This window comes from Panthera pardus, unplaced genomic scaffold (genome assembly GCF_024362965.1).
Source record: "Panthera pardus isolate Hobbes unplaced genomic scaffold, ASM2436296v1 HiC_scaffold_6, whole genome shotgun sequence".
NCBI classification, from domain to species: Eukaryota; Metazoa; Chordata; class Mammalia; order Carnivora; family Felidae; genus Panthera; species Panthera pardus.
This window is the reverse complement of record NW_026526991.1, coordinates 133,943,916-133,970,001: the sequence shown is the minus strand read 5'-3', so window position 1 is coordinate 133,970,001 and position 26,086 is coordinate 133,943,916. Positions and strand designations below refer to the sequence as shown.

Genomic DNA, 26,086 nt, shown 5'->3' with positions numbered 1-26,086 from the left:
TGAATGAATGAATGTTTTTATCTTTTATGGTTAAATTGCAACTCCAGCATATTTTCCTGTGAAAGCAACTTTTCTGAGTAACTAAGCACCCTCCCCTGTAGACTTCAGGCTCAGAGAAAGATATTAAAAGTAAAGTCTCCCTGTGTTGGATGACATTTGGCTTTGCTAGTCCTTACTAAAGGCCCCCTCTTATTTGCTGGAGAGAAGCAGAGGGCTTTCTGCAATCATAACATCTTTTAGAAGTTCTGGCTCCAGAAAATTTATTTTTCGAGAGAACACCGTCATAGGTCTACATTTTTAAAAACTCGATCTGCATTCAATAAATATTAATTTTGATTATATACATAGTACAACTGTACTGTCAGAGGAGATAACCCTTGTGCAAGTGGCAAATTGGACCCGGATTTCGGTTCTCCTCTCAGGAGCGTCGACGGAAATAATCATAATTGAAAGTAGAACGTGGAACAGGCCATAGGAGGTACATCTAAAATTACACAGAAGTTCAGGGTGATTACTTCCAGCTAGGAAGAGTTAGAAAAGCCTCGGGCGAGAGTAGAATTTGAATAGAGCCCCAAAGGGCAAGTAAAATTTGGAAATGGAGAAATGTGAAAGGAAAAATAAAAGCAAAGATGCATTAAGGCAAATAATCAAAGCTCATTTTACCCTAAGAAATTTTAATGATTCTGTTGATATAGGAGTGCATTCGTGCCCTAGCTTTATTGTGTTTTATGAACCTAAATCATTCTGGATAAAATGTGTATTGCCAACATTTGTTTAAAAGTTTTTATCGTGAGGGCCACCTGGTTGGCTCAGTCGGTTGAGCATCTGACTTCGGCTCAGGTCATGATCTCGCGGTCTGTGAGTTCGAGCCCCGCGTCGGGCTCTGTGCTGACAGCTCAGAGCCTGGAGCCTGCTTCTGATTCTATGTCTCCCTCTCTCTGCCCCTCCCCCTCTCACACTCTGTCTCACTCTCTCTCTCTCAAAAATAAATAAAGATTAAAAAAAATTTTTTTTAATAATAAAAATTAAAAAAAAGTTTTTATTGTGAACATTTTCTTCTATTTCTTCTGTTTTTTTTTTTAAATAAAGTTTTACTTATTTTGAAAGAGAGAGAGAGAGAGAGCAGGGGAGGGGCAGAGAGAGAGAATCCCAAGCAGGCTCCACACAGTCAGTGCAGAGCCCGGCCATGCAAGACTTGAACTCACGAACTGTGATATCATGACCTGAGCTGAAATCAAGAGTCAGTCACTTAACCAACTGAGCCATCCTGGTGCCCCTATTATGAACATTTTCAAACAGAAAAGAAGAAAATGATAAGCTTTCATATCCCCATCACCTGATAGGTTTAACAGTTACCAAAATTGTGCCCCACTTGCTTGATCTAATAATCCTTTTCTTCTTTCTTTCTGCCTAAGGCATTTCCGAGCAGATCCAGGCGCAATGTCACTTTACCGCCACGTGCTTTAACATGCTGCTCTAGAAATAGGGTTGGGGCACCTGGGTGGCTCAGTCGGCTGAGACGCCCACTCTTGATTCCGGCTTAGGTCACGGTCCCAGGGTGGTGGGATTGGGCCCCGGGGCTCCGTGCTGGGCCTTGAGCCACTTGAAAGTCTCTCTCTCTCCCCTCTGCCCTCCTCCCAGCTTGTGTGCACGCGCTCTCTCTCTCTCAAATAAAATTTAAAAATAAGAAATAAAAATCGGGTTATTTTCTTGTATAATCACAGTGCCATTATCATAGGTCAAGTATGTGAAGCTTTTCTTGTTCTTTAATGCCCGGTCCATAGTCAGTTGTCTCCCTTTGTCTCAAAGATATATTATGACAGTTGCTTTGTTTGAATCAGGATCCACACCGTACTAAGTACCTTTTATCTAGAGGTCCCACCCTCGCTCCGTTTTGCCACACAGTTCAGCTGTTGAAGCAAGCAGATAATTCATTCAGTAAGAATGTCTCACTTTCTAGATTTCTCTGTTTACTCCCTTGGAGCCCTGTAACAGGCATTTAACGCAAAGACTTCGAGGGCAGAAGATTTGATTAGATTCAAGTTCAACCTTTGTGGGACAGGACACTTCACTGCTCTGTAGTTCTGACGGCCGCCAGCAGGCACGTGTCTGGCTGTCGTGACGCCATTGATGCTGATCAGTCACGTCATTAGGAGTTGTGACATGGTAGAGTTGTTTTTTAACTCAGTCATTCCTTTCACATTTATGAGCTGAGATCCTTCAATAAAGATGAATTTTGCTTTATCAGCTAGGGCATTTTGGTTACTCTGAAGTATCGCTCATATAGAAAGGCAGGATAAATGCTTAATCCTTTCTTTTGACTCGCCAAGCTTTAGTGTGCAAGGACTTGGTTGAGTCCACGCCATAGTGAACCTCGCGTGGTGACCGTTCATTGGTTTTGGAAAGTGCTCCATTTCTCTGCCTCTCCCTCTCTCCCTCTCTCTCTCTCCTCCCGCCCCTCATTCTTTTTATTGGCATCGCTGATGGGAGCTTCTTCGTGGCGTCTTCCAGAATTTAATACAATCCCATTGATCTGTGAGAGTTTCCTCACTTTCTGACACAGAATGTTCCCTGTCCGTCTCATGTATTTCCTGCCGCAGACCTGAAGCCAGGTATTTCTTCAAGGAACACGCTGGTTCCTTTTTGCGGAAAATGGTTGTTAGGAACCACGGTCTGGTACTAGAGGCACTCGTTGCTGCTGGGACGTCCGTGCTTCTCTTGGACGCCCCTCACGGCGGAGACACATTGGAAGTTGACAAGGTCATTTCCGGTGGGAGACTTAACATTACTGTTATTTCTTGGAATTTTTTCCTGCGTCTTTTCCTTTACATTAGAAATCTTCCTTGTAACAATACCACTGTTACCACTATCGATAGGACTGCTGACCCAAGTGAAAGATTACGGGTTTTTTTTTTTCACTCTGTGCCTTCTGAAAATAAAATTCCCTATGGACGTGTGACCAAAATGCTGTCCTCCTAAAGTCACCTGAAATTATCGTCCTTCTGTGGGGGTTGTATCACCAACAGGATACACAGTAAGGTTCCTTTATTTCCATTTGTTTCCAACTCGGCTCTCCAATTTTACAAACTCAGTCTCCTCGACATGTGAAAAAGTTACCTGACTCCAAAGGTGAAGCTATAATAAAATCTATTAGGAGAGGTCTTCCTTTCATGCCTCTCTCTGCCTCTACGCTTCCTATTCCTTTCCCTGGAAATCGTGACCATTTTTGGTCTCACTTTTTAAAAACTATCCTTCTACTGTATCTTTTTTGTAAATATGCGAAAATATGCATTATTGTTTATCCAAATATTAATGCCCGTTTAGGGTACTTTACAGATTTTCAACATTTGACAGCGAAAGAATAATCATTTGGGTATCTCCTTTGGAAATGAAGATTCGACAATGGCTATATTTTCCTCTAATTACTTCATGCGATTTGTTTCATTTTTCAAATAGGTCCATGGCTGAATTAAAAGATAAAATGTTTCCTACTTGATACGTTCTTGGGCTATGACAAGATAAAATAGCCGGTTTATGAGATGATGTAAATATTCAAGAGGCAAGCCATGAGCTTGAGGAATTAAATCCATTTACAGTTGTGTTAATTATATGAATGCTAAAAAGTTGAGCTGTGAGGATCAAGAAGAATAAGGAGTAATGATTGATTTGAAGAATCCACATAAAACTGCTTCTCATAATTGTCTTTGGGTATTTGTTCCTTTTGATCAAATGTAAAATGTGGAAGTGGCTGTTTCACAATTTGGCATTTTAGGCACTGATACTCTAAAGTATGATTTCTCCTGAAGTCTGAGTATTTGTTTACATGCCTAAATGAGATGAAGTAAATACGCGGCATGCCTCGTATTTACACATGCCCAGTGACCCCTAAAACTTAGACCCGGGTCTGTGGTCCCGGGAAGGCCCGGCGGGGGCTGGAGCACGTGCTGGGGGAGTGGCACCGGGCGGGAGGGAAGCTTCCGTCGCTGGTCACGTGGGCCTCATCCGGAGGCCCTCCTGACCTAGCGGCCGACTCCCCCGGAGCAAGGGATCCAAGAGACAGCAGACCAGAAGCTTTCAGGGGCTCTGGCGACGTAGCAGGATGCTGCGCACCATTGTTCCCACGGGACCGTAATTAGCCCTACACGGGCAGCCTGCCCGGCCCGGGAGGGGACGCACAGGGGCTGGAGGCCCAGGGGGCGGGGGCCTGGGAGGCCGACCGCTGCATTGCGTAGCGGGCGTAGCATTTCTAGGACTTCCAAAATGAGAAAAAGAAAGGAAAACCGTGATGTCTTGTGAAACCACTGCGACCCGCCTCTGCAGTTTTGCAGTCATGTTATAATGTTACATAATCAGCGGTCTTTTTGTGTGTGGTGTAAGGACTTCGTGTAAAATACAACATGGGAATTTGTTTTGTGTGCTGTTTCCAGAGGTGCGTGGTATTTCTGAGATTGATTAGAATTTTAAATCCAAAGAAGAAAAAAGCAAGCTGTGGCTTAAGGAACCTTTTATTTATTTTCTTTTTTTGTCCAAGTGGCTTTTCTTCTAGACACTGAAGAATTGCCCTGTTCGGAAGTTTCTGTTAAATTCCTGAAGGTGATTACAGTAGCTTTTGCGTATGGCTTTATTTTGTGACACTTAAAAATGGCTGTTCAGGGGCGCCTGGGTGGCTCGTCAGTGAAGCGTGGGACTCCTGATCGCAGGGTCGTAAGTTCAAGCCCCGCACTGGGCTCTGCGCTGGCCTCTGCACTGGGCCTGGAGCTTGCCTAAAAAAGTAAATAAATAAAAATAAAAAATGGCTGTTGGCTTTGAAAGGTAAATAAGGAAGCCATTGCGAGGGAACCTGGGAGCGTTGTCAGCAGCGGAGGAGCCAGTGCCGAGACTCTGATCTGATCGCTTAGATTACGCGCCGCGGAGTGTTTGCCCACAATAGCTGAATAATGAGGATCATTAAGCTCCCCGGGCGGACATACCCAAGCCGTGTTTGCCTCTAACCTTGGAGGCTCCTCGAGGCGGAGAGGTGAGGGCTGGCTCTTTATTGACTTGTCAGGCCGGGAGTTTGCAATACAGGCCAAGCGGCTCATGACCCATTCTATTTATTTCGCCGTCTTGTGGTGGGGAAACAGGTAAAGAAATCCCCCTGAAAATCCCTCCTTCTGCACGTTTTTATGAATAACGCCAGTGTTTATAGCAGTTCGGGCGCTCTGATCAAATCCTCCGCAAGCTGTCACGTGAGCGGCCTGGACCCATTGTGGGACACAGCTGTGGGCGGTGTCGGTTTCCCCGCGCGGCGCCCCTCGTCCCCGCACCGCCCTGGAGGGGGACCGGCCGTCGATTAGGTGGGGGAAGTCCGGAGAAGCAGGCCACTGTGTCAGCGGCCCGAGCCGGGCAGCGAAGGCCGGCGGGAGTCCAAAATTCGCTTCACAGTCGGCGCATTGGGTTAAGTGCCCGTAATGTGTCTGGTCCGAAAGTGATGAGGAATTACATCATGCTGTGCTGCTCATTTTTTCTGGGATGTGCAAAACCCAAGAGACGATAAAGGGATTGTTCTTAAAGCTGTGTCTCCGTTTACCACGAAGTCACTTAGCCGCTAAAATCAAAAATAATTTTTCAAGCCCTTGTGTATTTTCTCACGAAATGCAAAAAGAATCAAGAAAAACAAGTCACTTTAGTGACTTTCGGTGACCAGTCTCATCTCTCAGAAACAAAATTCGGACATGTTTTGTCTCATCACCACTGAGTATCCACGTTAAAGTTTTTGCTTTTGCTACTCAGAAACTTTGAATGCGAAGTGCAGATACACACACACACACACACACACACACACACACACACACACACACACACAGCTTTAAGGGAAGTAATTCCACTGAACTGGAGGGGAGTATCAGGCGTTGTGGAAGGATTATTGTTATTGTGAGTGATTTTCATCAAAATGCCTTCTCTCTAAATTGAAAAATAAGAAGACGTGTACAAGCAGATGTCTCTGAGATTTCGGACACTTGTCCCATGAAGTGACTGCCAGTCTCTTTACACCTGTTGGCCACACTGCTAATGCTAAGCCATTCTCGGGGGCACCATGCACAGGCCTTATAGGTAAGAGAGAAATCTAGGAGAAGTGAGATAAAATGAAAGGGGATTGGAAAAAGTCAGGTAAGGCAAATAATATTCATTATGTGTTTGGTACATAATGAGCTCAAAGCAATTAAAAGCACTTCCAGACAATAGCTAGACTGAAACCTAGACGTGCTTGTACCTCACGCTGATGTGATCATCATTCGTGGTCTTAGGGTGGGTACGTAGGTAAGGAATCCGAATCCATGCAGGCAAATAGAAACCTCAGAGGTCTTGGAACTCTTTAAGTAGTGTGGAAGAGGAAATTGGCCTAGTGTAAAAATTTTTAAACAGACAAAAATATTCAAAAGTAAAATGTTTATTTTACAAGAGAGGCCTCAATGCAATATTAGGCATGACGCTTATTAGAGTTGATGAATATGTATTAAGACACTGCTTTATACCGCAAATAATTCTAAGATAAATAAAATACCCACCTTACTCCTACGAAATGTACTGCCTAATGAGGATGATAAAGACAGATATGCATGTACTTGGGATACAGAGTATCCCAACTGTGGACATTATATTTCTTTGAAAAGACCCAAGACCGTGACCCTACCTTAATATCTCAAAGCTGGTCAAATTTATGATTTTAATTATGTACCAGAATAGCATAGCTTCATGGAGTTCTCCTCCCTTGACCCTTTTCTTGTTGATCTCTGTTAATGATAATATACTCAGTTTAGATACACTAAATTGAGCAGCTTTTGAATTTAGCTTGGGACTTCCACGGTAGACCGTGGTCAACATTTGGCTGGAAGGCTTTAGCAAAACCATCATGTTTTCCCAGTCATTTATTAAATAAACTATAACCTATGTACAGAAAAGTGAATAGACTATAAATATGCAATTGAAGCCATCATTTACAAAGTCCCAGCAACATTTTAGGGGCGCCTGGGTGGCCCAGTCGGTTGAGCATCCGACTTCGGTTCAAGTCATGACCTCACAGTTCGTGAGTTCGAGCCCCATGTCGGGCTCTGTGCTGACAGTTCAGAGCCTGGAGCTTGCTTTGGATTCTGCGTCTCCCTCTCCCTCTGCCCCTCTCTCACTCACGCTCTGTCTCTATCAAAAATGAATAAACGTTAAAAAAAAAAAAAAATTCAAAGTCCCAGCAACATTTTAGATGTGTGTATTATGGCAAGTGCTTTTAACTTAAATTTATTATACAAGTTACATATGATGATTATACGTAAACCAAAACAATAAAAAACACCTACCACTGTAATGTACACCCGAAACTAATATAACACTGTATGTTAACTATACTGGAATTAAAATTTTAGAGACACAAAAAAGAGAAAAGAACCACATATAATCCCACCATTCAGAGCCAATTTCAGGACATTTTGGGGTGTAGTTTTTTAACTTTTTTCTAAGTGCACACTCATACATTCTTATTTGCCTTTTCTTACAAAAATTAGATTCTATTAATTTTTCCAAAATTCCATAATGGGGGGGAGATAAACATATCATTTATGTGAGTGTGTATTATTATCTCTTCAGGTAACAGCATGATATTTTTGTTTGTCTTCATTTATTTAACTGATCCCTATGTTGGGGTATTTTAAATTACAGTCATTGTAGTTTTCAGGATTTTTTGCAATCACAAACAATGCTAGATTTTTGCATAGTTGTCTATCTTCTCAGCATAGATTTCTAGACCTGGGATTGCTGGCCAAGACTAGTACATTGTTAGAAAATGGACCCCTTGTAATGTGTACAGAGTAACCAGAGAAAGCTTAGCAAATAACACGTATTTTCCTTGGTGGTATATATCAGTCTTCAGTCTCACACCACAGATGTCTATGCCCAACAATCTGGGATTGTCTCTTCATAAACCCTCTCAAGGGGCACCTGGGTGGCTCAGTCTGTTGAGCATCCAACTTCGGCTCAGGTCATAGTCTCACTGTTCGTGAGTTTGAGCCCCACATCAGCCTCGCGGCTGTCAGCCTGTCGGCACAGGGCCCGCTTCTGGAACCTGTCCTCTGTCCCCCTCTCTCTCTGCCCCTCTCCTGCTTGCACTCTCCCCAAAATAAATAAATAATTAAAAAAAAATTGTATTGGTAGCTACAATAGTAGCCAGTGACTTCAAATTTGATAGACAGATACAGATTCCCAAAACGTGCTAAGTTTTACCGAACTTTATTTATGCCCATTTTAGACCTATGGCAACAAGAGATTTGCTAAAAGGCAGGAAACCCTTGCATGCCCTTGTTTAACTGGTAGAAGGTTTAACTGGAAAAACAAGGGCAGCCACTTTTTCTCAATTCCTAATCAGTTAAATCACATTAAGTTTTAAATATTTTGAAATCAAACAATCTCAAGAACACACTCTGGGGCAGATTTGTCATCACTGGGTACACAGATGGATAAAATTAGCAGTATATTTCAAAATATAAGCAAATTTCACATGGAAGTAAAACAGTGGAACCTCGACATAAAGCAGTTGGAGAAATCATTAAAAATAGCAGAATACTAAAAGAAAAAACAAACAACATGAAAGATGTTTCTCTAATTTTACACTGACGGGTGTTCCAGTTAAGATGGATTGATACCAGGAATATTCTCAGAACAGCGATAATCTTTGGGGCAGTCGTGATGTCTGAGATACCAGCCAGCCAGCCAGAAGTGAAGTCGATACCACGCATCCTAAAGACTGTGAGTCCCTGGATCAGTGTGAAGTCAGAGTATGACATTGGCTTTTACCACACTTTCGTGGTTCCCCAATATCCAAAGAGAGTGGAGCAAGCCTACAGGCCACAGAAGGCCCCCTTAGGGTGGAAGGAAAACATGTTGCTAAGGGTCTGTTGGTGGAATGGAATGAAAATACTTTGTAACCCTTAGACCTATGGCTGTACCTATGGTGCAGGTACCTGTACAGGTACTCGGACCAGGACAGTATGCTGTGAGCCAAGCCTCAGCCTAACCTATTGGAGTCAAAAGAGGAAAAAAGGGTACAACTTGATGGGATGTGTACAACTGGGACAGGTCATGGATGTGACGATGGAAGGAAATAATATTATTTGAGGTCAGAGAAGATAAAGAAACTACTAAAATAACCAGAGACATGTTTCACAGTGAACTTCTAAAAATTAATCTAATAAGTACAAGTCATACATTAAAAAAGTGAAGACAATAAAGGAACATTTGGAAATTGAGAGTAGCAAGATAAATTTGCAGGAATTGAAAAGAGAGCAAAAACTTGCCTTCTCAAAAATGACAGCCTTGATTTGGACATTGTGGCAAGCCAACCTGTGTCTGATTGTGTTATGCAAGCTAGGACTTCTGGGCGCCTTCTCCAAATGATCTTTACTTGGAAACATAATTTTCAAGGAGGTTAAACCAACCTGCTTAAGAAGTTTACCTGTTGCTCATTTGGCAATTGGATGTGATGGCCCTGTTAAAGATTTCTTTGTTAGGTTTATGTTGATCGTAATACAGGGATATAGTTGCTCAAACTTGTCATGAAAGAATGGTGTGTAATGGGGCGCCTGGGTGGCTCAGTCGGTTGACCGGCCGGCTTTGGCTCAGGTCATGATCTCACGGTCCGTGGGTTCGAGCCCCGCGTCGGGCTCTGTGCTGACAGCTCAGAGCCTGGAGCCTGTTTCAGATTCTGTGTCTCCTTCTCTCTGTGACCCTCCCCCGTTCATGCTCTGTCTCTCTCTGTCTCAAAAATAAATAAACGTTAAAAAAAAAAAAAAAAAAAAAAAAAAGAATGGTGTGGAAGAATGTGCCTCAAAGGAACGATACAAAATACGGTTGAGTATAACTAAGAATTGCAGAGTGCACTCATTTCTGTGGACTTGAATTTGTACAGTGCATTACACCCTAATATCGATTAGTGTGAGTGATTTGAAATCACAGGGTGGATTGCCGTGTGTCAGTTTCCTATGATTTCAGACCTACTCGTTCGTGCCAAAGACAAGATGTTTTTAGTAGTAAAGTTGCTTTGATATTAAAAAAAAAAAAAAAATAGGTGGGCCTGGGTGGCTCAGTCGGTTAAGCATGCAACTTCGGCTCAGGACATGACCTCTCGGTTCGTGAGTTCGAGCCCCATGTCGGGCTCTTTGCTGACAGCCTGGATGGAGCCTGCTTCCGATTCTGTGTCTCCCTCTCTCTCTCTGCCTCTCCCCCACTTGTGCTGTCTCTCTCTCTCTCTCTCTCTCTCTCTCTGTCTCTCTCTCAAAAATAAATAAACATTAAAAAAAATAAAGACAAGTACGTTTTTCAGGTTTTGGTAATCATTCAGAAGTGCTATACCAACCATCCTTCCCATTGGCCCATCCTAACATCTTTGTAACCTGTACTAAGAAAGGTATTTTATTGTCGTTTTCATGCCCATGTCTTTGATTACCATGAATATAGAACTTTTTTTTTTCTTCCCCCTGTTGGCGGCTTTTGTTTCTTTCACTCTGTATCTGCTGCTTGTGTCCTTTGCTCACGTTTTAGTACGAATTTAGTCTTTTTGGTTTTGATTTGACAGAACTCTTTATTTAACAGGGACTGAACGCTTTATCGCGTATGTGGCAAATAACTGTCCGTCATCTCGTCTTTTGCCTTTGCTTATGATATTTTACAGTGTTGGCACAATCAAATCAGCGTTTCCTTTCATGGTTTCTGCTTCTAAGGAGATGCCGAGAAAATCATCCTCTCCTCCCAGATTAAAAACACGTGTTTTCTTATTTGTCGGAGTATGTTAACGGTTTTACATTTTCTTTTACCAAATATTTAATCCCTTTAGAATTTACGGTTTGCGATATACCCTATAATTTGAGTTTTCTTTTTTCCAAATTAACTGCACTGTCTTACAACTCAAGCACAGTTGCTTCTCAATTCTGTTTGATCATTGTTGGAGCACGTGAGCATCTAAAAATCATTTTAGGTAATAGGTTCGGTTGTCATCTCCAGCAAACATTTTCCACTAGAACAGCTAATAGTCAAGTTGACACAAAGCGATAAAAGGAACAGATCCTTTGCAGATCATTTTCTAAATCCCCCCACGTCATTCCCACGAATAGGTAGGAGATAGGAAAAGTCTTTCCCTCCAATAGCCTCTTCTTGTTGATAGCTTAGGTTTCGGTCGTATTTCTGCATCTGGTCATCACAGATCTCAAAGCTGTTTCTTCTTACTTTTTCTCCCCCCGCCCCCGTCCACCAACTCTGGGAACCCACAACCTCAGGTACCTGGGTTCTCCCCCCACGCTCCTGACCTGTCATACCTTCGCTTGCTCTCCTCTCTTCACGACACCCCATGTTTTCCTTCCCTGTCCTACATCCCTTTTTCCTCCCACATCATAGTGCATATGACTATGCAATCTTTCCCTATAATTTTATTGGGTAGAAAACTTTCCTATTTCCTAAATGTATCATTTCTTCTAGAAAATCACTACTTGCAGGACCAGCTTGTATTTATTAGGTGTTAACATGTTAGGTGCTGAGGATACAGAAGTAAAAAGGCTTTTCATGCCTTTGAGGAATTACCGTAGCCAAGGTAACAGATATGGGTACAGACCATTCAAATTATTCTTTGGCCTTATGGGAATTGTTTGGTCAGGTTTTTTTAGTGTGTTCTTGAAAGGAATGAGTTGTCTGTATTGGTCGAACATGGAGGTTTTTTTTAATGTCCATTGGGTCAGTTTTGTTATTTTTGTTATTTGCTTCAAAACTTACAATAACTGTACCTTTCCTGGCTTTTTGACTGCCTACTCTGTCAGTTCCAGAGAGACAGATACGCGAAATCCCCAGTTATACTTGTGGCTGTGTCTGTTTCTTACAGGTCTGTCAGTTTTGCTTTATATATTTTGAGGATGTGTTTTGGGGTGCATTCAAATTTTAGATTATTATCTCGTCCTGGCACGTCGGACTCTTTTATCGTTATGAAGAAACCTTCGTTACCGCTGGTAGTTCTCGCCTCACAGTCTGTTTTGTTTGCGGTCACATTTCCTTGTGTCCATATGCTTCTTTTGCTGGCCGCTTCCCTCAGCCTTTCCACTGCTCCGTTGTTAGATGTGTTTCTGACAAATAATATAGTGTTAGGTTTCGCTGTCTTACTCCATCTGGCAAGTAAATTGTTTAGACCATTTATATGATATAATTATTGATCTTTTGAGTTATAACCCACCTTATTTTGGGTTTTCTATTTGTCTTTCTGTTCTCTGTTTCTCCCTTTCTTATTTATTTTAACATTCCATTTTTCAGGGCACCCGGGTGGCTCAGTCGATTAAGCGTCCAATTCTTGATTTCTGCCCAGGTCACGATCTTACAGTTCATGAGTTCAAGCCCCACATCAGGCACTGTGCTGACAGTGCAGAGCCTGCTTGGGATTCTCTGTCTCCCTCTCTCTGCCCCTTCCTCCCCTTCCCTTCCTCTCTCGCAATAAATAAATAAACTTAAAAAAAAAAAAAAAAGAACAACATGCCATTTTTCTTCATACTAGTTTAGAAATTAAACATTTACTTTATTTCTAATCTTTCCATGATTACCCTAGAAATTACTACATTTTAAATGTAATACCTTTGCACCTCCTTCCAGATAATAGAAGTACCTTAGAATACTTTAGCTCAGGCACCTGGGTGGCTCAGTCAGTTGGGCATCTGATCTCAGCTCAGGTCATCTCATGGTCCGTGAGTTCGAGCCCCACGTCGGGCTCTGAGCCGACAGCTCAGAGCCTGGAGCCTGCTTCGGATTCTGTGTCTCCCTCGCTCTCTGCCCCTCCCCCACTCGTGCTCTGTCTCTCTCTGTCTCAAAAACAAACGCTAAAAAAATTTTTTTTAATTAAAAAAGAAAAAGAACAGAGATGCTCAGAGTGGTGCATAGGCCTTGGAACATAGTAGTTTATGTGTTGAAATAGATAGTGATGAAATAGGAAGCACTCATAAAATACTTCCTGTCCTTACTAAAACATGACAGGTGTCTTGAGGAAAAGTATTTGTGTGATTATTTAAGTTGCAAGCTGAACTAGCAGCTTTCCTCACAAAATACTCTTTCTACCTGAAAGAGCCACCTACAAACTGTGCTTATTCACATTTGGATATTTGGGCAACATTTCGTCAAAAATGAATAAAGGAAGCCTGTCACCACAAGGAAAATTCTCAGGGGAGAATATTCGTTGTAAATGACAAAGTAGAAGCTTTTAAGTAAAAATTCGCATCTTGGAAAACATATTACAAGTTGACGGCTCGTCAGTACTCTAAAGAAGTTTGTGATGAGATGACGGTAACGCCACCAGATGTGATATTTTAATATTGTACAATGAAATGTGTAAATATTCGGAAGAGCTGCATAATTCAGTGAACCGATATTACAAACCAGTGCATGATGTTCTATAATCATGGGTGGGTAAAATAGCTATTCAGAGCGTTAGCACATCGATGAGTGTAAAAAGCTGTGATATGGTTTAGATCACACATTGTGACTGACTTAAGCAGCTGTCACTTGTTGCATTTTGGGTGCAGTATCGAAGAATGTACACGGTCATCTGAAAAGGCCATGAAAACACTCCTCCCCCCTGCAGTTACATGCGCACACACGAAGGTGATCTGCAGAAAATACAAAGGTAGTGTTAGTCTTCTCACAAAAATTTTAAAAAGAAGAAAGAAAATGTTACCTGATAACATGTAATGGGTTTATTATTCTTCCTTTTCAGTGAATTACTAAAATAATTATTTTTTAATTTCTCAGTTTCGATTTTTAACGTGGCAAATATCGACAGGTACAATGCACGCCAACAAAAGTTCTCTGAGTTTTTCAGCGGTTTTTAAGAACGTAGAGTGGTCTCCAAGACCAAAAACTTTGGGAATTGCTACTTTAAAATTTCTTTTCGCAAAGGTCCGCTGTGGGCAAGTCCTTAGATCTTGCTTTCTGGAAAATGTCTTTATTTCATCCTTATTCTTGAAAGGTGTTTCCAAAGACAAAATGCATTGTTCTTCAACACCTCCAAGATGTTCTTCCACTGTTTTCCAGCCTCATCATTGCTGTGGAGAAGTCAGCTGCCATCTGTCTCTTTGAAAGTCACTGGTTCCCCCCGCCCTCCCCCCCCCCCCCCCCCCGCCACCCCTCGCCGCTTTTCGGACTTTTCTCTTTATCTACGATGTTTCATTGTTTCACTCTGATGTGTCTAGGTGCAGATTTCTTTATCTCGCCTGGGATTTGTTGGGTTTCTTAAGTCTGTGGATTCGTATCTGCCATCACGTCTGTGAATGTCCTCAGATAGTCTTATTAACATTTTGTCTCTGCCCCATTCTTTCTCTAGAATTATGATTAAGTGTGTAGTAATTATTAGATATGTAGTAATTTATTCTATTCTCTCTTTGCCCCTCTAAGCTACATTCTAGATTATTTCTTCTGTCTTATTATTCAGCTTACAGTTCTCTCATTCTGCTGAGAATAAATTTGAGTCCGTTTGTTGTATTTTTCATTTCTAGGTCAGTTTGTTTCTTTTCAAATCTGCTAGATGACTCTTTATAACCTTCTATTACCTGCAGATAATGTCATGCTTTGCCTTTTCTTTTTTTAATGTTTATTTATTTTTGAGAGAGAGAGAGTATGTGAGTGGGGGAGACGCAGAGAGGGGGAGAGAATCCCAAGCAGGCGCCACACTCATCATGGATCCCAGCGTGGGGCTCGGTCCCACGAACGTGAGATCACGACCTGAGCCGAAAACAAGAGTTGGACGATTCACGGACTGAGCCACCCAGGTGCCCCTAGTTTTATTTTTTCAAGATTTTATTTTTGCGTAATGTCTACATCCGACATGGAACTCCGACTCACAACCCCAAGATCAAGAGTCACACACTCCACTGACTGAGCCAGCCAGGCATCCCTGCCTTTCATTTTTTAAAACAGTGTAAGCAGAGTTGTTTTATAATTAATAATTCTAGTCTCTGTAATCTTCTGGTTCTCCCTGATGCTACCTTGGCTCCTCGTACGTTTGGTTTTCTTTAAGATTATGTGCTGCTTTGTCTCCTAATACTTCTCTGCATTAATAATGTAAGGCCTACGTTTTAAGTTACCTCATCTCAAGATGATTAGTGCTGGGTACCTGGGCACATTGCAAGCCCAAAGTACCTTAAATGTAGCGTCCTGGACCACAGACCTAAAAATTCACGAGGCTTTGATTAATTCTTAATCAGTCTAGTGGCCTCTTGGGAGTTTGTAATGTGGGGAGGGAGTTCTGTCAGACTTTCCACGTTGGCAGGCCCCAGGCTTTGAAACCTGTCCTCCTTATCAAAACCAAAGATCAGATTTCCCTCATGCATACGTGCCCTCAGGCTGACACATCTATGTTCTGCTTAACCTCTCTGGTTCCTGCTTTTCCTTTAGTTTTGGTCCCAGCACCTAGATTTCAAACCATTATGGGAAACTACCTCCAAAAACAGCGTGTAAAACTTTAGTCTAGCCATAAGAATACGAAGTGCTTGCACATACGGATATAAATGCCTTAGCAGTAACTTTGAACTCCCACCTTACGTATTAGGCAGCACGCGCCCAGCAAGCGGTGAGAGAGACAGTGTTGTGTAGTTGTTAAGTTCACAGGCTCTGAAATCAGACCGCCCGCGTTTAAATTCTGGCTCCGTCTCGGGGCGCCTGGGGGACTCGGTCGGCTGGGCGTCCGACTTCAGCTCGGGTCATGATCTCACAGCTTGTGCGTTCGAGCCCCACGTCGGGCTCTGTGCCGACAGCTTTGGATTCTGTGTCTCCCTCTCTCTCTGCCCCCCTCCTCCCTGCCCCTGCTCTGTCTCTCAAAACTGAATAAACATTTAAAACAAAAATTTAAATTCTGGCTCCGTCTCCTAGCAGTCTGTGAATCTGTACAGGATACTTCATCTCTCTGTGCCCTGCTTTGCGAAAGGACAGTCGTAGGTGTGTTTACCTCATGGGGCTGACGTGAGGATCGAGGGAGTAAGGCACGTGAGTATTTAGCACAGGGCCCACCGTGCCGTTGGCTTTCAAGTGCTTAGAACATGCAGTACTTAGTAGGAGTCTGGTCAGTATGCACCGTGAATTGTGTTAAGCATTACCGAGTGTCTTCTCCACCAACAGCCTATGTTACACTTCTTGGTTTTTGGCTACGTTCGAGTCAGCAAGACAGTCATACTCGTAACTCAAATGGAAAACAGTTAGCATTAATTATTCGTTTACATGGCGAAATTTTTAAGATAGTTTAACGTTTTACAAGCTTCTAATCAGAATAGCAAAGAATCGATGCTTTGTAGTGGAGTGCTTTGTCAACCAAGACTCTAAGAAGGTAGAAAAGCATACAGGCCTGGTAATGGCGATGTGGGGTTGTCATGAGCAACAGCCGTGCATATAATGCTGGCGTTCACACTCTACATTTGATGGTGTTTGACACGTTTCTCTGAATTCAGGTTCTCACTATGACCCTCAGAGGCAGCCGTCTGTATTTCCACAGTGTTGATCAGCAAAGCAGGGCTTGGAAAGGTTAGTGTCGGATAGTAGAAAGAGGAGACGGGTCGGTGCCATCATTTTAAGGAACAGCTTGGGATTCCTGGTGAAGGTGAGAATGTGCATGCCCTGTGACCCAGCAACTTCATTCCTGGGAAGATAGCCTGGGGAAGTTCTGGGACGCGTCCCAAGTTAACATGTAACATTTACGGGATAGTATGTTTTAGCCTCAGTAAGGGAATGGGCACAAACCCTTTGGCTTTATTCATAACCATGGTACAGCGTACTCCAAGTAAAATGAAAAATACAGACCTATGTGTATCAGTGTGGATGAATCAGGGGACATAAAACTAAGTGGGACACTGGCAGGTAAGTTCTGGAGACCTAATGCAAAGAGATTATAGTCAACAGTGCCGTATTAGAAGCTTCCAAGTGGCTAAGAGAGTAGATCCGAAATGTTCTAAACACAAAGACAGATAATTATGTGACATGACAAAGGTATTAGGTGATCATGAGCTACAGTAATCAGTGTAACATATAAATGTACCAAATCAACACTCCGTATACCTCAAACTAACACAAGGTTATATGTCCGTTATATCTCAATTAAAAAAAAAAAAGGGGGGGGGGGGGGCGCCTGGGTGGCTCAGTCGGTTAAGCATCTGACTTCAGCTTAGGTCGTGATCTCACGGTCCGTGAGTTCGAGCCCCGCATCGGGCTCTGTGCTGACAGCTCAGAGCCTGGCCTGTTTTGGATTCTGTGTCTCCCTCTCTCTCTGACCCTCCCCTGTTCATGCTCTCTCTCTGTCTCAAAAATAAATAAACGTTAAAAAAAAAAAAAAAATTAAAAAAAAAAAAAGGAAAACTAGTTGCAAAGGATAAATATGGTGTCATATTGTGTATATAGTCAAAGAGCATAAAACAGGAGCACAGTATATATTGTTTGTGGGCATCTACAAAAAGCAGAGATACAAAAAGGTACCTGCCAGCTTGAGGACAGCGGTTACTTCCGGAGGAGGGAGATGTAAGCAAATGTGGCCAAGGACTGATGTCCAATTAGCTCTGTTTCCTAAGCTGTGATACTGGTTTTCTCTCTGCTTGAAATTATATATAACTTTTTTTTTTTTCAAATAAGGAAACGTTTTTTAAAAAATGAAAGAGTTTTGGAATCCAATAGACCTTGGTTCAAAGCCTGCCACCCATTTGCCCCATTCCTTCCTCTCTCCAATCCCGTGTCCTCATCTGTGAAATGGGATCACGGTAACTTGGTTTGAGGACCGGTGGAGGTGACACGCGTACGGTGTCCAGGATCCTACCTACCTTCGTACAGGTGCTCGGGCACCGCATCCTCGAGTGCCTTCCCCCGCTCACGCGGCCAGCCTGGGGCCGACCGAGGCTCCGAGCTCGGATGTCCGGGCTGGAGTCCCTGCCGGTGAGTCCTGGGGACGCACGTGTTCCGGGAGGGGCCGCACCTCCCCGCCCGGCTCCGCCAGCTGCAAGGACGCAGGAAGGGAGCCCGGCCGGCCTTGCCCGCCCCCGGGAGCACCCCTCACTCCCGCCGCGGACCCTTCTCCCCCCGGCCTGACTCTGACCAAGTCCGGTGGGGCCCCGGATGCTCGCTCGTTAGAGAGTTTTGCTCCTAGAAGGAGAAAGTTACTCTGTGATAACGTTTTAAATGCCTGGTGTGAGCGCGCTAGCCTGTCGTGACCTCTCCCTTTCTGTCTCTCGTTGACAGTGTCATCAGCAAAGTGGTCCCGGCGCCCGAAGCCAAGCCGACCCCTTCTCTGAGCAGACCCAAGACCCCGCCGCCCGCAGCCGCCCCGGCCCCCGCGCCCGTGCACGTGGCCCCCGCCCCGGTGCCTTCGCCGCTCCTCCCGCCGTCGGCCGCGGCCCCCGCCCTGATGCCCGCCCCGGCCCCCGCCGTCTCTGGCGCCGGATCGTCCAAGGCCCCGGTCCGGAGCGTGGTGACGGAGACCGTGAGCACTTACGTGGTGCGCTGCCCTTTGCGTGTGCACGCTTGCGGGGGGGGGGGGGGGGGCAGGGGCGCACTCTGCCCCCGCGACGGGGCTTCCCGCCTCCCCGCGGCGTCGTGTGTGTCGCTCCCGGATGTCGGACGCGGCCCTTGAGGCCCGGAAAGGCATTTCCATTGCACATGCAAGCCTTGGGCTGAAGGGCGTGAAGGCATTGACGTACTTAGTCTCCCCAGATGTCAGGGCATCGCTTGCCGTTCCTTTGTGCCGTTTCATACCGCCCAGCGTCCGCGTCTAAGTATCGAGATGAACAGTGATCCGGTCCCACGTTGGAGTTCTCCGTCCGGCGGTGAAATTGCTCACGGACGCGTATGATTTTCATAACGTACACGGCTCCTCAGGGCCCGCCGCCGGCCCCAGGCAGCCGCACTGCTGACAGTGCTTGGCGGGCCGAGGCCCAGAGTATGCCAGGCTTGCGTGTTAAATGGAAATGAACTTCCGGACTCCGCTTCCTGGGTGTCCAGGCGTGTCCTCGAATGAGTTCCCGTCGCTGTCCTGGGACTGTTTCCAGCTGTTTCCCCCGTACCTAACAGCGTCAGGTCCCACTCTAAAGCCTGAAGTCAAGCTCGTAGTGAAGGAGTGTCTTTATAAACACGTCCTTTGGGCACCGTGGAGTGACATACACACGACCGAGGGATTTGAGGCACTTACAGGCGCGTGGGGTCCCGGTACGGATCTGACCACCAAATAGGCAGACTGGGGTCTGTCCGCTTACTGATGGCCCAGATCTGTCTGAATAGATGTGATTGGCCAGTAGGACTCGTGGTGTTTGCTACACATCGGGTAAATACTATCTTTCTTGAAGGTATTTTAGGAGGAAATTTCAATAAATAAATATTTTAGGCACTATAATGATAGGATGAGAAGGAAATCCCAAAAGGTATTGAGAGAGGACATAAAGATGTGAAAAATTAACAGAAAAATACTAAGTTGGCAATTCAAGACAAAAATAGAAGATGTGATAAAAATCTGTGGTCATCAAATTGGCCCATTCTAGCGGCACCCGGGTGGCTCAGCCAGTTAAGCATCCGATACAGATTGATTTCGGCTCAGGTCCTGACCTCACAGTTTGTGAGTTCGAGCCCCGCGTGGGGATCCATGCTGACAACCCAGAGCCTGCCAGGGATTCTGTCTCTCTCCCTCTTTCTCTCCTCCTCCCCCTGCTTGCTCTGTCTCTCCATCAAAATTAATTAATTAATTTAAAAAAATGTTTGACCTGGGGCACCTGGGTGGCCCAGTCAGTTGAGCCTCTGACTTCAGCTCAGGTCATGATTTCACCACATATGAGTTCGATCCCCACCTCAGGCTCTCTGCTGTCAGCGCAGAGCCCTCTTCACATCCTCTGTCCCCCTCTCCCTCGGCCCCTCCCCTGCTCATGCTTTTTCTCTCAAAAATAAACATTTAAAAGAAGTTGGGCCATTCAAGGACCAAGTTCTAGGTGTTTAACTGAGGGCACATCACCCCAAGATGGGCTGATGAGGAAAGTTTACTTAACCTCTTCGGTCTCCGTTGCTTCATCTGTAATTCGGGGGTTCGGGTGAGACTGGATGATCGGTACAGGATGTTATAGCCTAGTTTCCGGTTCTCAGTGGATTTTCGGGCTTACTCCCCGGAGATGAATCTGATCGGCATGGATAACATGGAAGCAAAGCCTCGTTATCTCCTCGGCGACATTTTGTAGACAGAAGACAAAACGTGTGACCTGGAGGAAAAACATAGGCCGTAGAGCAAAAAGGCTGATTTTGTGACTGCCTAACAGTGGGACTTTGGAACTGTCACTTCGGTTCCCCTAGCTCCAGCCCCCCATTCTTAACCTACCGAGGGCTTGTTTCAGGATGGTTGAACAAAGTCAGATGTTTGAAAGAACTCAGTACCCTGGTTGCTGTTAGTTATTAAGGATGCTCTGGCAAATTTCTCAGCAGCAACAGAGTCACGGCCTTCTAATTTCAAGAGAGGTCAACCAGCCAGCCGGGCTGGCCATGCATGGCAGCTTCAGGGCATAGGGTGCTGGACCAGGGTTAACCCCAGAATGCTGGCACACGGTTACAGGTGGTTCTCTCCCCTCAGAGTTAGAGAGGGTAAATCAGATGCAGCTGCCCACAGGTTTCTTTAGGAAGCTTCCATATCACGTAGCTTGCCTTCAGTAGACTTCCAAAAATGGTGCCTTCAAATAGCCCATCAGTGGAATGAAACATGTTCCCCCACGACCCCCGTCGCACACCACGAAAGCCACTCTTTCTGCATTCTAGTCAGGGTTCTATCCACAAGTATAGGGACAGACCACACCTGCAGCACAAACTCTTAGAGACTATTGGCCGCGTTATTATAAACACTTTTGAAAAGTAGCTAGTAGTCGTGGCTGGTTTTTGAAGGCTCATCCTAGATTTCTTTCTTCTAAACTGGTTTTGTAACTGTGGAATTTGAGGCAGTGATATCATTAGGGATGCTTCCCATTGGGAACAGCTCAGTTAAGTAAAGCAAACTCCAGGGCACCGCACATTTATGGCAGAATAATGTTAACATGTGTAGCTCGTTGGCCTCTCGCATCCCTCCTTTTATTTGCCCTTTAGTTGTTGTGCTTTACTGAAAATGTCATAAAGGGAATGGAAAGTTACTTAGTAACAGCTCTTTTATATCCTTGATCTTATCAGCTAGTTCAGGACAAGTGCCTGGCTAATAAGTAATAAGGTGATCCACGCACATTTGGCTGGATTCAGTAATTCCACGTCTGTGAACGTGACTGAGGAAATTGCATATACTTGAGCTCTGTAGCTTTCAAAAATATCAACTGTTACGGCCATAATGACCCTAATCGTTCCCAACTTAACATGTTGACACTAGTTTTTTTAGATAAAAGTGGCTATGGGTCATACTGCTCATAGAACTGGTTATACAAACACCTTGTTTTTGTGACTTACAAGAGAGTTTAAAACACTCATTAGAAGGGTGCCTGGGTGGCTCAGTGGGTAAAGCGTCCGACTTCTGCTCAGGTTATGATCTCGCGGTTTCTGAGTTCGAGCCCCTGGTCGGGCTCTGCACTGACAGCTCCGAGCCCGGAGCCTGCTTCCGATTCTGTGTCTCCCTCTCGATCTCTGCCCCTCCTCCACTTGCACTCTGTCTCTCTCAGTCTCTCAAAAATAAATAAATGTTAAAAAAAAATTAAAATACTCATTAGAAAGCCTTCTCCTTGAGTACTTAGCAGCTCCTTTCTGTCTCCTGTGGATCCCAGGGTACTCATGATGGCGATCATGGCCTTCGCAAATTGTCAAGCCACTTTTTCTCTTTTCAGTTTAACTTGTTTATTAGGTTCCTAGTGTGAAAGTAATCATTCTTATGTTGCCCTCTCTTTGGTTTTTTCCCCCCATTCCGCCTGGTTTCCCCCTCTTCCCTCCCCCCCACCCCCTACTTAAAAACCTCAGATCCGAGATGAGTGGGGGAATCAGATCTGGATCTGTCCCGGGTGCAACAAGCCGGACGACGGCAGTCCCATGATCGGCTGTGACGACTGTGACGACTGGTACCACTGGTGAGCGCTGCGGGCGGGACTCGGGCAGGCGCACGGGTGATGGGTCCCTTCCGGACCCCCTCCCGGCGCCACTGCTGTCCTGGGAGCCGCCTGAGAAGCAACAGCACAATAAGATCACGACGTCATTAGTGTTAAGTGCAGAAATCAGGAATCTTTGGACGGTTGTTCTGCAGCCTAAATTCCACATGTTTTGTTTAGCTTATATGTCCTTCTTGTTTAAAAAAAAAGGGGGGGGGGGGGTGGTAAAGGTTTCCCTTTCCTTCCTTTCCAGTAACTATCAGCTGCAGCACTTGACAGGAACATCGAGGTAACCCCCTGGCATACACGTCACAAAGCGCAGGCATGAACGGAGGCGTGTCCGCTCTTCACAGCTCCCCGCCAGCTCCCCCACACTGGAGAAGCATCCAGAATGCGTGCAAATCACCCTCTCACCGTACAGTGTGAAGATCAGATGTAGACAGACAGAAATCCATTAGGACACAGGACACCCATGTGATAAACACGGGCCGCTGCTCGGAAAAACCAGGCCGCTGGTGGCTGCAGGGAGCCCGCCTTCATTCCTGCAGCGGGGCCTCGGGGAGGGCCCCGGCCCGAGAGGGGAGGCCACAGCCTGACGGGGGAGGCCCCGCGGCAGCCCTGCTCCGGGAGCTAGAGCTGTTGTGGCCTGGGCTCGGCTGAACATACTAGAGGCGTAAAAATCATTCAATTGTTTAAACTTACTTAAAAAAATTTTTTTTTCAATTAAAACTTCAGAACATAGGGAGGCAATCTACACATAAGTGAAGTTTGGTTTTCCAAACAAATGCCTTTCTCTTTTTCCTTTCCAACCACGTAGGCCCTGCGTGGGAATAATGGCCGCACCCCCGGAAGAAATGCAGTGGTTCTGCCCCAAGTGCGCCAACAAGAAGAAGGATAAGAAGCACAAGAAGCGGAAGCACCGGGCACACTGACCGGGCACGTTGACGCCGCGCGGCGCCCGCGAGCCTCGCGGGGAGGGGCCGCCGGCGTCGGGAGGCCCAGGACGCATGCGCCGGCGCCGGCTCCGCCCCGGCCAAGCGGCGTGGGACGGAGGGCCACGTGACGGGCGAGGACGGCCACGCCCCCGCTTTCTATTACCAGTGACAAGTATTATTAATAAAAAGACCGTAATCCTCCCTTTTGATTTTCTTTATTCTCTCTCCAGGGCCTTTTCATTAAGGTTATTAGACGAGAAGATAAAGTGTAAGCTGCCTCGACTGTAATTTAAGGACATCGTCCGTCTGTATACAGTTTGCGACCTCTCTCCCGCTCTAGCGAGATAATCCTAATACCAGAAAAGGAGCTCCGGACGGAGTGTTGCTCAATATTTTTGTGACGAGAATATATGAAGCTTCCCCATCCCCCCTCCCCCCGTTTTTAGTACTAACATGTAAAATGTTCAGGCTTTTGTGAAATACCTTCTATTTTTTAAGAAAAAGGTTTCTATCATGTCCCGTTTGCTTTGGCGCAGATTATTTTTGTTGACTCGCACGCATTTTCTACGTTGGTCGCATCCTAGCCGTGCCCTTCTCGAAACTGCTGGCATTCTCCTCACTGCTCCTACACTTCATCAACTTGTACAAAACCTCCCAGACTATAGAAGATCTCCCCTGCTGTAAATAATAAATATTTATGAAGTAGTTATTTTTTAAATTTTTATCGTGTTTAATTCTGGCTTTCTCTGGAATCCACCGTGATTTCAGCCATGTCTGTAATTCCTGCTGTACATAAGCGAAGAAGGCTAGAAAACAGAGCCATAGTTCCGAGTGATCTACCTTGAGCTGGCCCCGCACCGGCCCCCGCGCGCCGGGGGCCCCGGGGCCCTAGCAGTTGAAAGGAAAGCAAGGCAATTTAAATTTGTAGTCTATGATTCGAAATTGTTTTGTTATCTGTACGTCTCTTTGACTGACTTTTATTAAACGGACGTGTAGATTCCCCCGAGAGAAAACAAAAACAAAAACAAAACAAAAAACATATACTGTAGCATTTTGTGTTTATATTGTTTTATTTCTGCACATCTGTTCATGGAGATTGTGGTTTAAGGCTGAAATGAAGTATATTATGAATTTTTTTTCTTAAAGAAAACTCATCAAATTTCAGGGTATCACAAAACTTTATTATATTACTATACTGCCCACTATTTATTATATGTTATAGATGTCTGAGAGATAAACCAAATATTTTATTTTTAATGTAAAACATCAAATTTAACTTTATTAGCATATTTTAGCAACTTTGGAATAAATATGGACTTTTACTTGATTTTGGAATAATCCCGATTTGGGCCAGTGTAATGGATATCTTGAATGCTAGAATATGGGCTTTGAACCTAATACAAATATATTAATAGAAATTGTGATTTTTTTTTAATGCCAAGTAAATTGCTATTAGTGTATGAATTAGTCATATTTTAAAACTTATTATGTGGTTAGAGAAATGAGGTTTTCTGCCATGAATGTTAAATTGCAAATCAGTGGAAATGGAACCGACCTTTTAAGGGCACAGTATTTCACTGCCCTCCTTGTTCTAGAAGCCAAAATGTTTCTCTCCCTGCAAGGAAACGAAGCATCCATGTTGAGATCTGTGTTTTTTGTTTTATTGATTTGAGATCATCGTAAATACTTTATACAGTATTTTCACATGCACAAATATACCCATTAGTGCTTTTTGGAGAGGGACGGGGGGTGGGGAAGTGCAAAATAAAGATTATTGGCTATTTCATAGTTTGCTTTTCCATTTTCTTTATTTAGGATTTAGTTCTTGAGGCATGGTCAGTGGATCTAAAGTTGCCACGTTTAAGTGAGCCGGTCATGCTACTGAAATAAGAATGGAGGTGCCTATATATAACTTTCTCCCCAATCCTACTGTCGAGAGACTTCAGCCCATAATACATTGAAGGAATTTCAATCAGTCGTTGTCCCTTGCTATTTCATGGTTGCTTTCCTAAATCCAGTTCGTGATTTTATAAATGGCCTTTGCAATAATAAAACCAAAGAATCATTTTCAGGGGGCCGGAGAGCTCGAGGGATTAGTAATGGAATACAGAGCCTTTCACCTCTAGGTCAGTGAGTCGAATCCAGTCCAGGTCACCAGAGACTCAGGGTCGTTACCATCTTCTGGCTGCTCGGTGGCCTGTGCGAAACGGGCCGGTGGCCTCAGTCTCTAGCGGACGGCCGCCCCGGGCACCCACCAAAGGAAGTGCAAGAAACTGCACAGGGAAACGTGGGCGCGAAAATAAAACACCCGTGTCACAAGGCAGGGTGGGAAGGCTGGGCATAGCCCTGCTCCGTTGAGTCGCATGCAGAAAAACAGACCGTACAGAGTGGACGGGATTCACGTTGCTTAACGGAGCCCAAAGAAATCGGCGAAGATACTGGCCCATGCTGGGCAGGAGGGGAGAGGGACACGGGGAAGACCGTATAGTCCGGAGCGAAGCCTCAGGGGGCTCCAGGCATGAGAGGACAGTGCGTCTCGACTCCCACCGGCGAAGACCAGCAGAGCAGCGGCAGTGTTAGGAACGGGACGCCAGGGGCCGGAAAGGCTCTGCCTCTGCAGCGGTGGCACGCTTCCCGGTGTCCTCACTGCACCGCCATCTGCCCTGGGCGGTCCACACTCTAGCCGAGGGGGGCGGGAGGGGGTGGGGGGGGACAGATCCGGGTAGTGATTTTATTGAAGGAGGTGGTATTTAAGAAGCAGAGACACCCTCACTCTTGGAAACAAACTCCGGGGATGAGAGCGTCTGCCCGCGGAGCCCCACGTGGCCGGCAGAGCACGACCTCTGGGACCCACACGGGGTTTCTCCTCCGAAGGCGTCTGCGGCCAAGTACAGTGAAGATCTTTATCCTCCGGCTGATTTCCTGGTTGCAAACGTCCCGAAGAAAATCGGAGGGTATCAGAGCGTTCTGGCTTCGTCGGGCTTCTTTTCAGAGATAAAATACAGTGCCTTCCTTCACTGTATCACCTAAACCGCCTTTGTTCCCTTTTCAATAGGACGG

At 45.0% G+C, this 26,086-nt stretch overlaps 1 protein-coding gene across 2 annotated transcripts in view; it reads left to right on the top strand.

Moving 5' to 3' along the window:
- Positions 1 to 23,735, top strand: part of TAF3 (TATA-box binding protein associated factor 3) — a 181,796-nt gene extending 158,061 nt beyond the window's left edge. For both annotated transcript variants that reach the window (XM_019460838.2, XM_019460839.2), the window contains exons 5-7: positions 18,253 to 18,508; positions 21,967 to 22,073; positions 22,909 to 23,735. In XM_019460838.2, the coding sequence (XP_019316383.2) occupies positions 18,253 to 18,508; positions 21,967 to 22,073; positions 22,909 to 23,023 (478 nt within the window). In that variant the 3' untranslated portion in view covers positions 23,024 to 23,735. The remainder of the gene's footprint in view (positions 1 to 18,252; positions 18,509 to 21,966; positions 22,074 to 22,908) is intronic.
- The last annotated feature ends 2,351 nt before the right edge of the window (positions 23,736 to 26,086 follow it).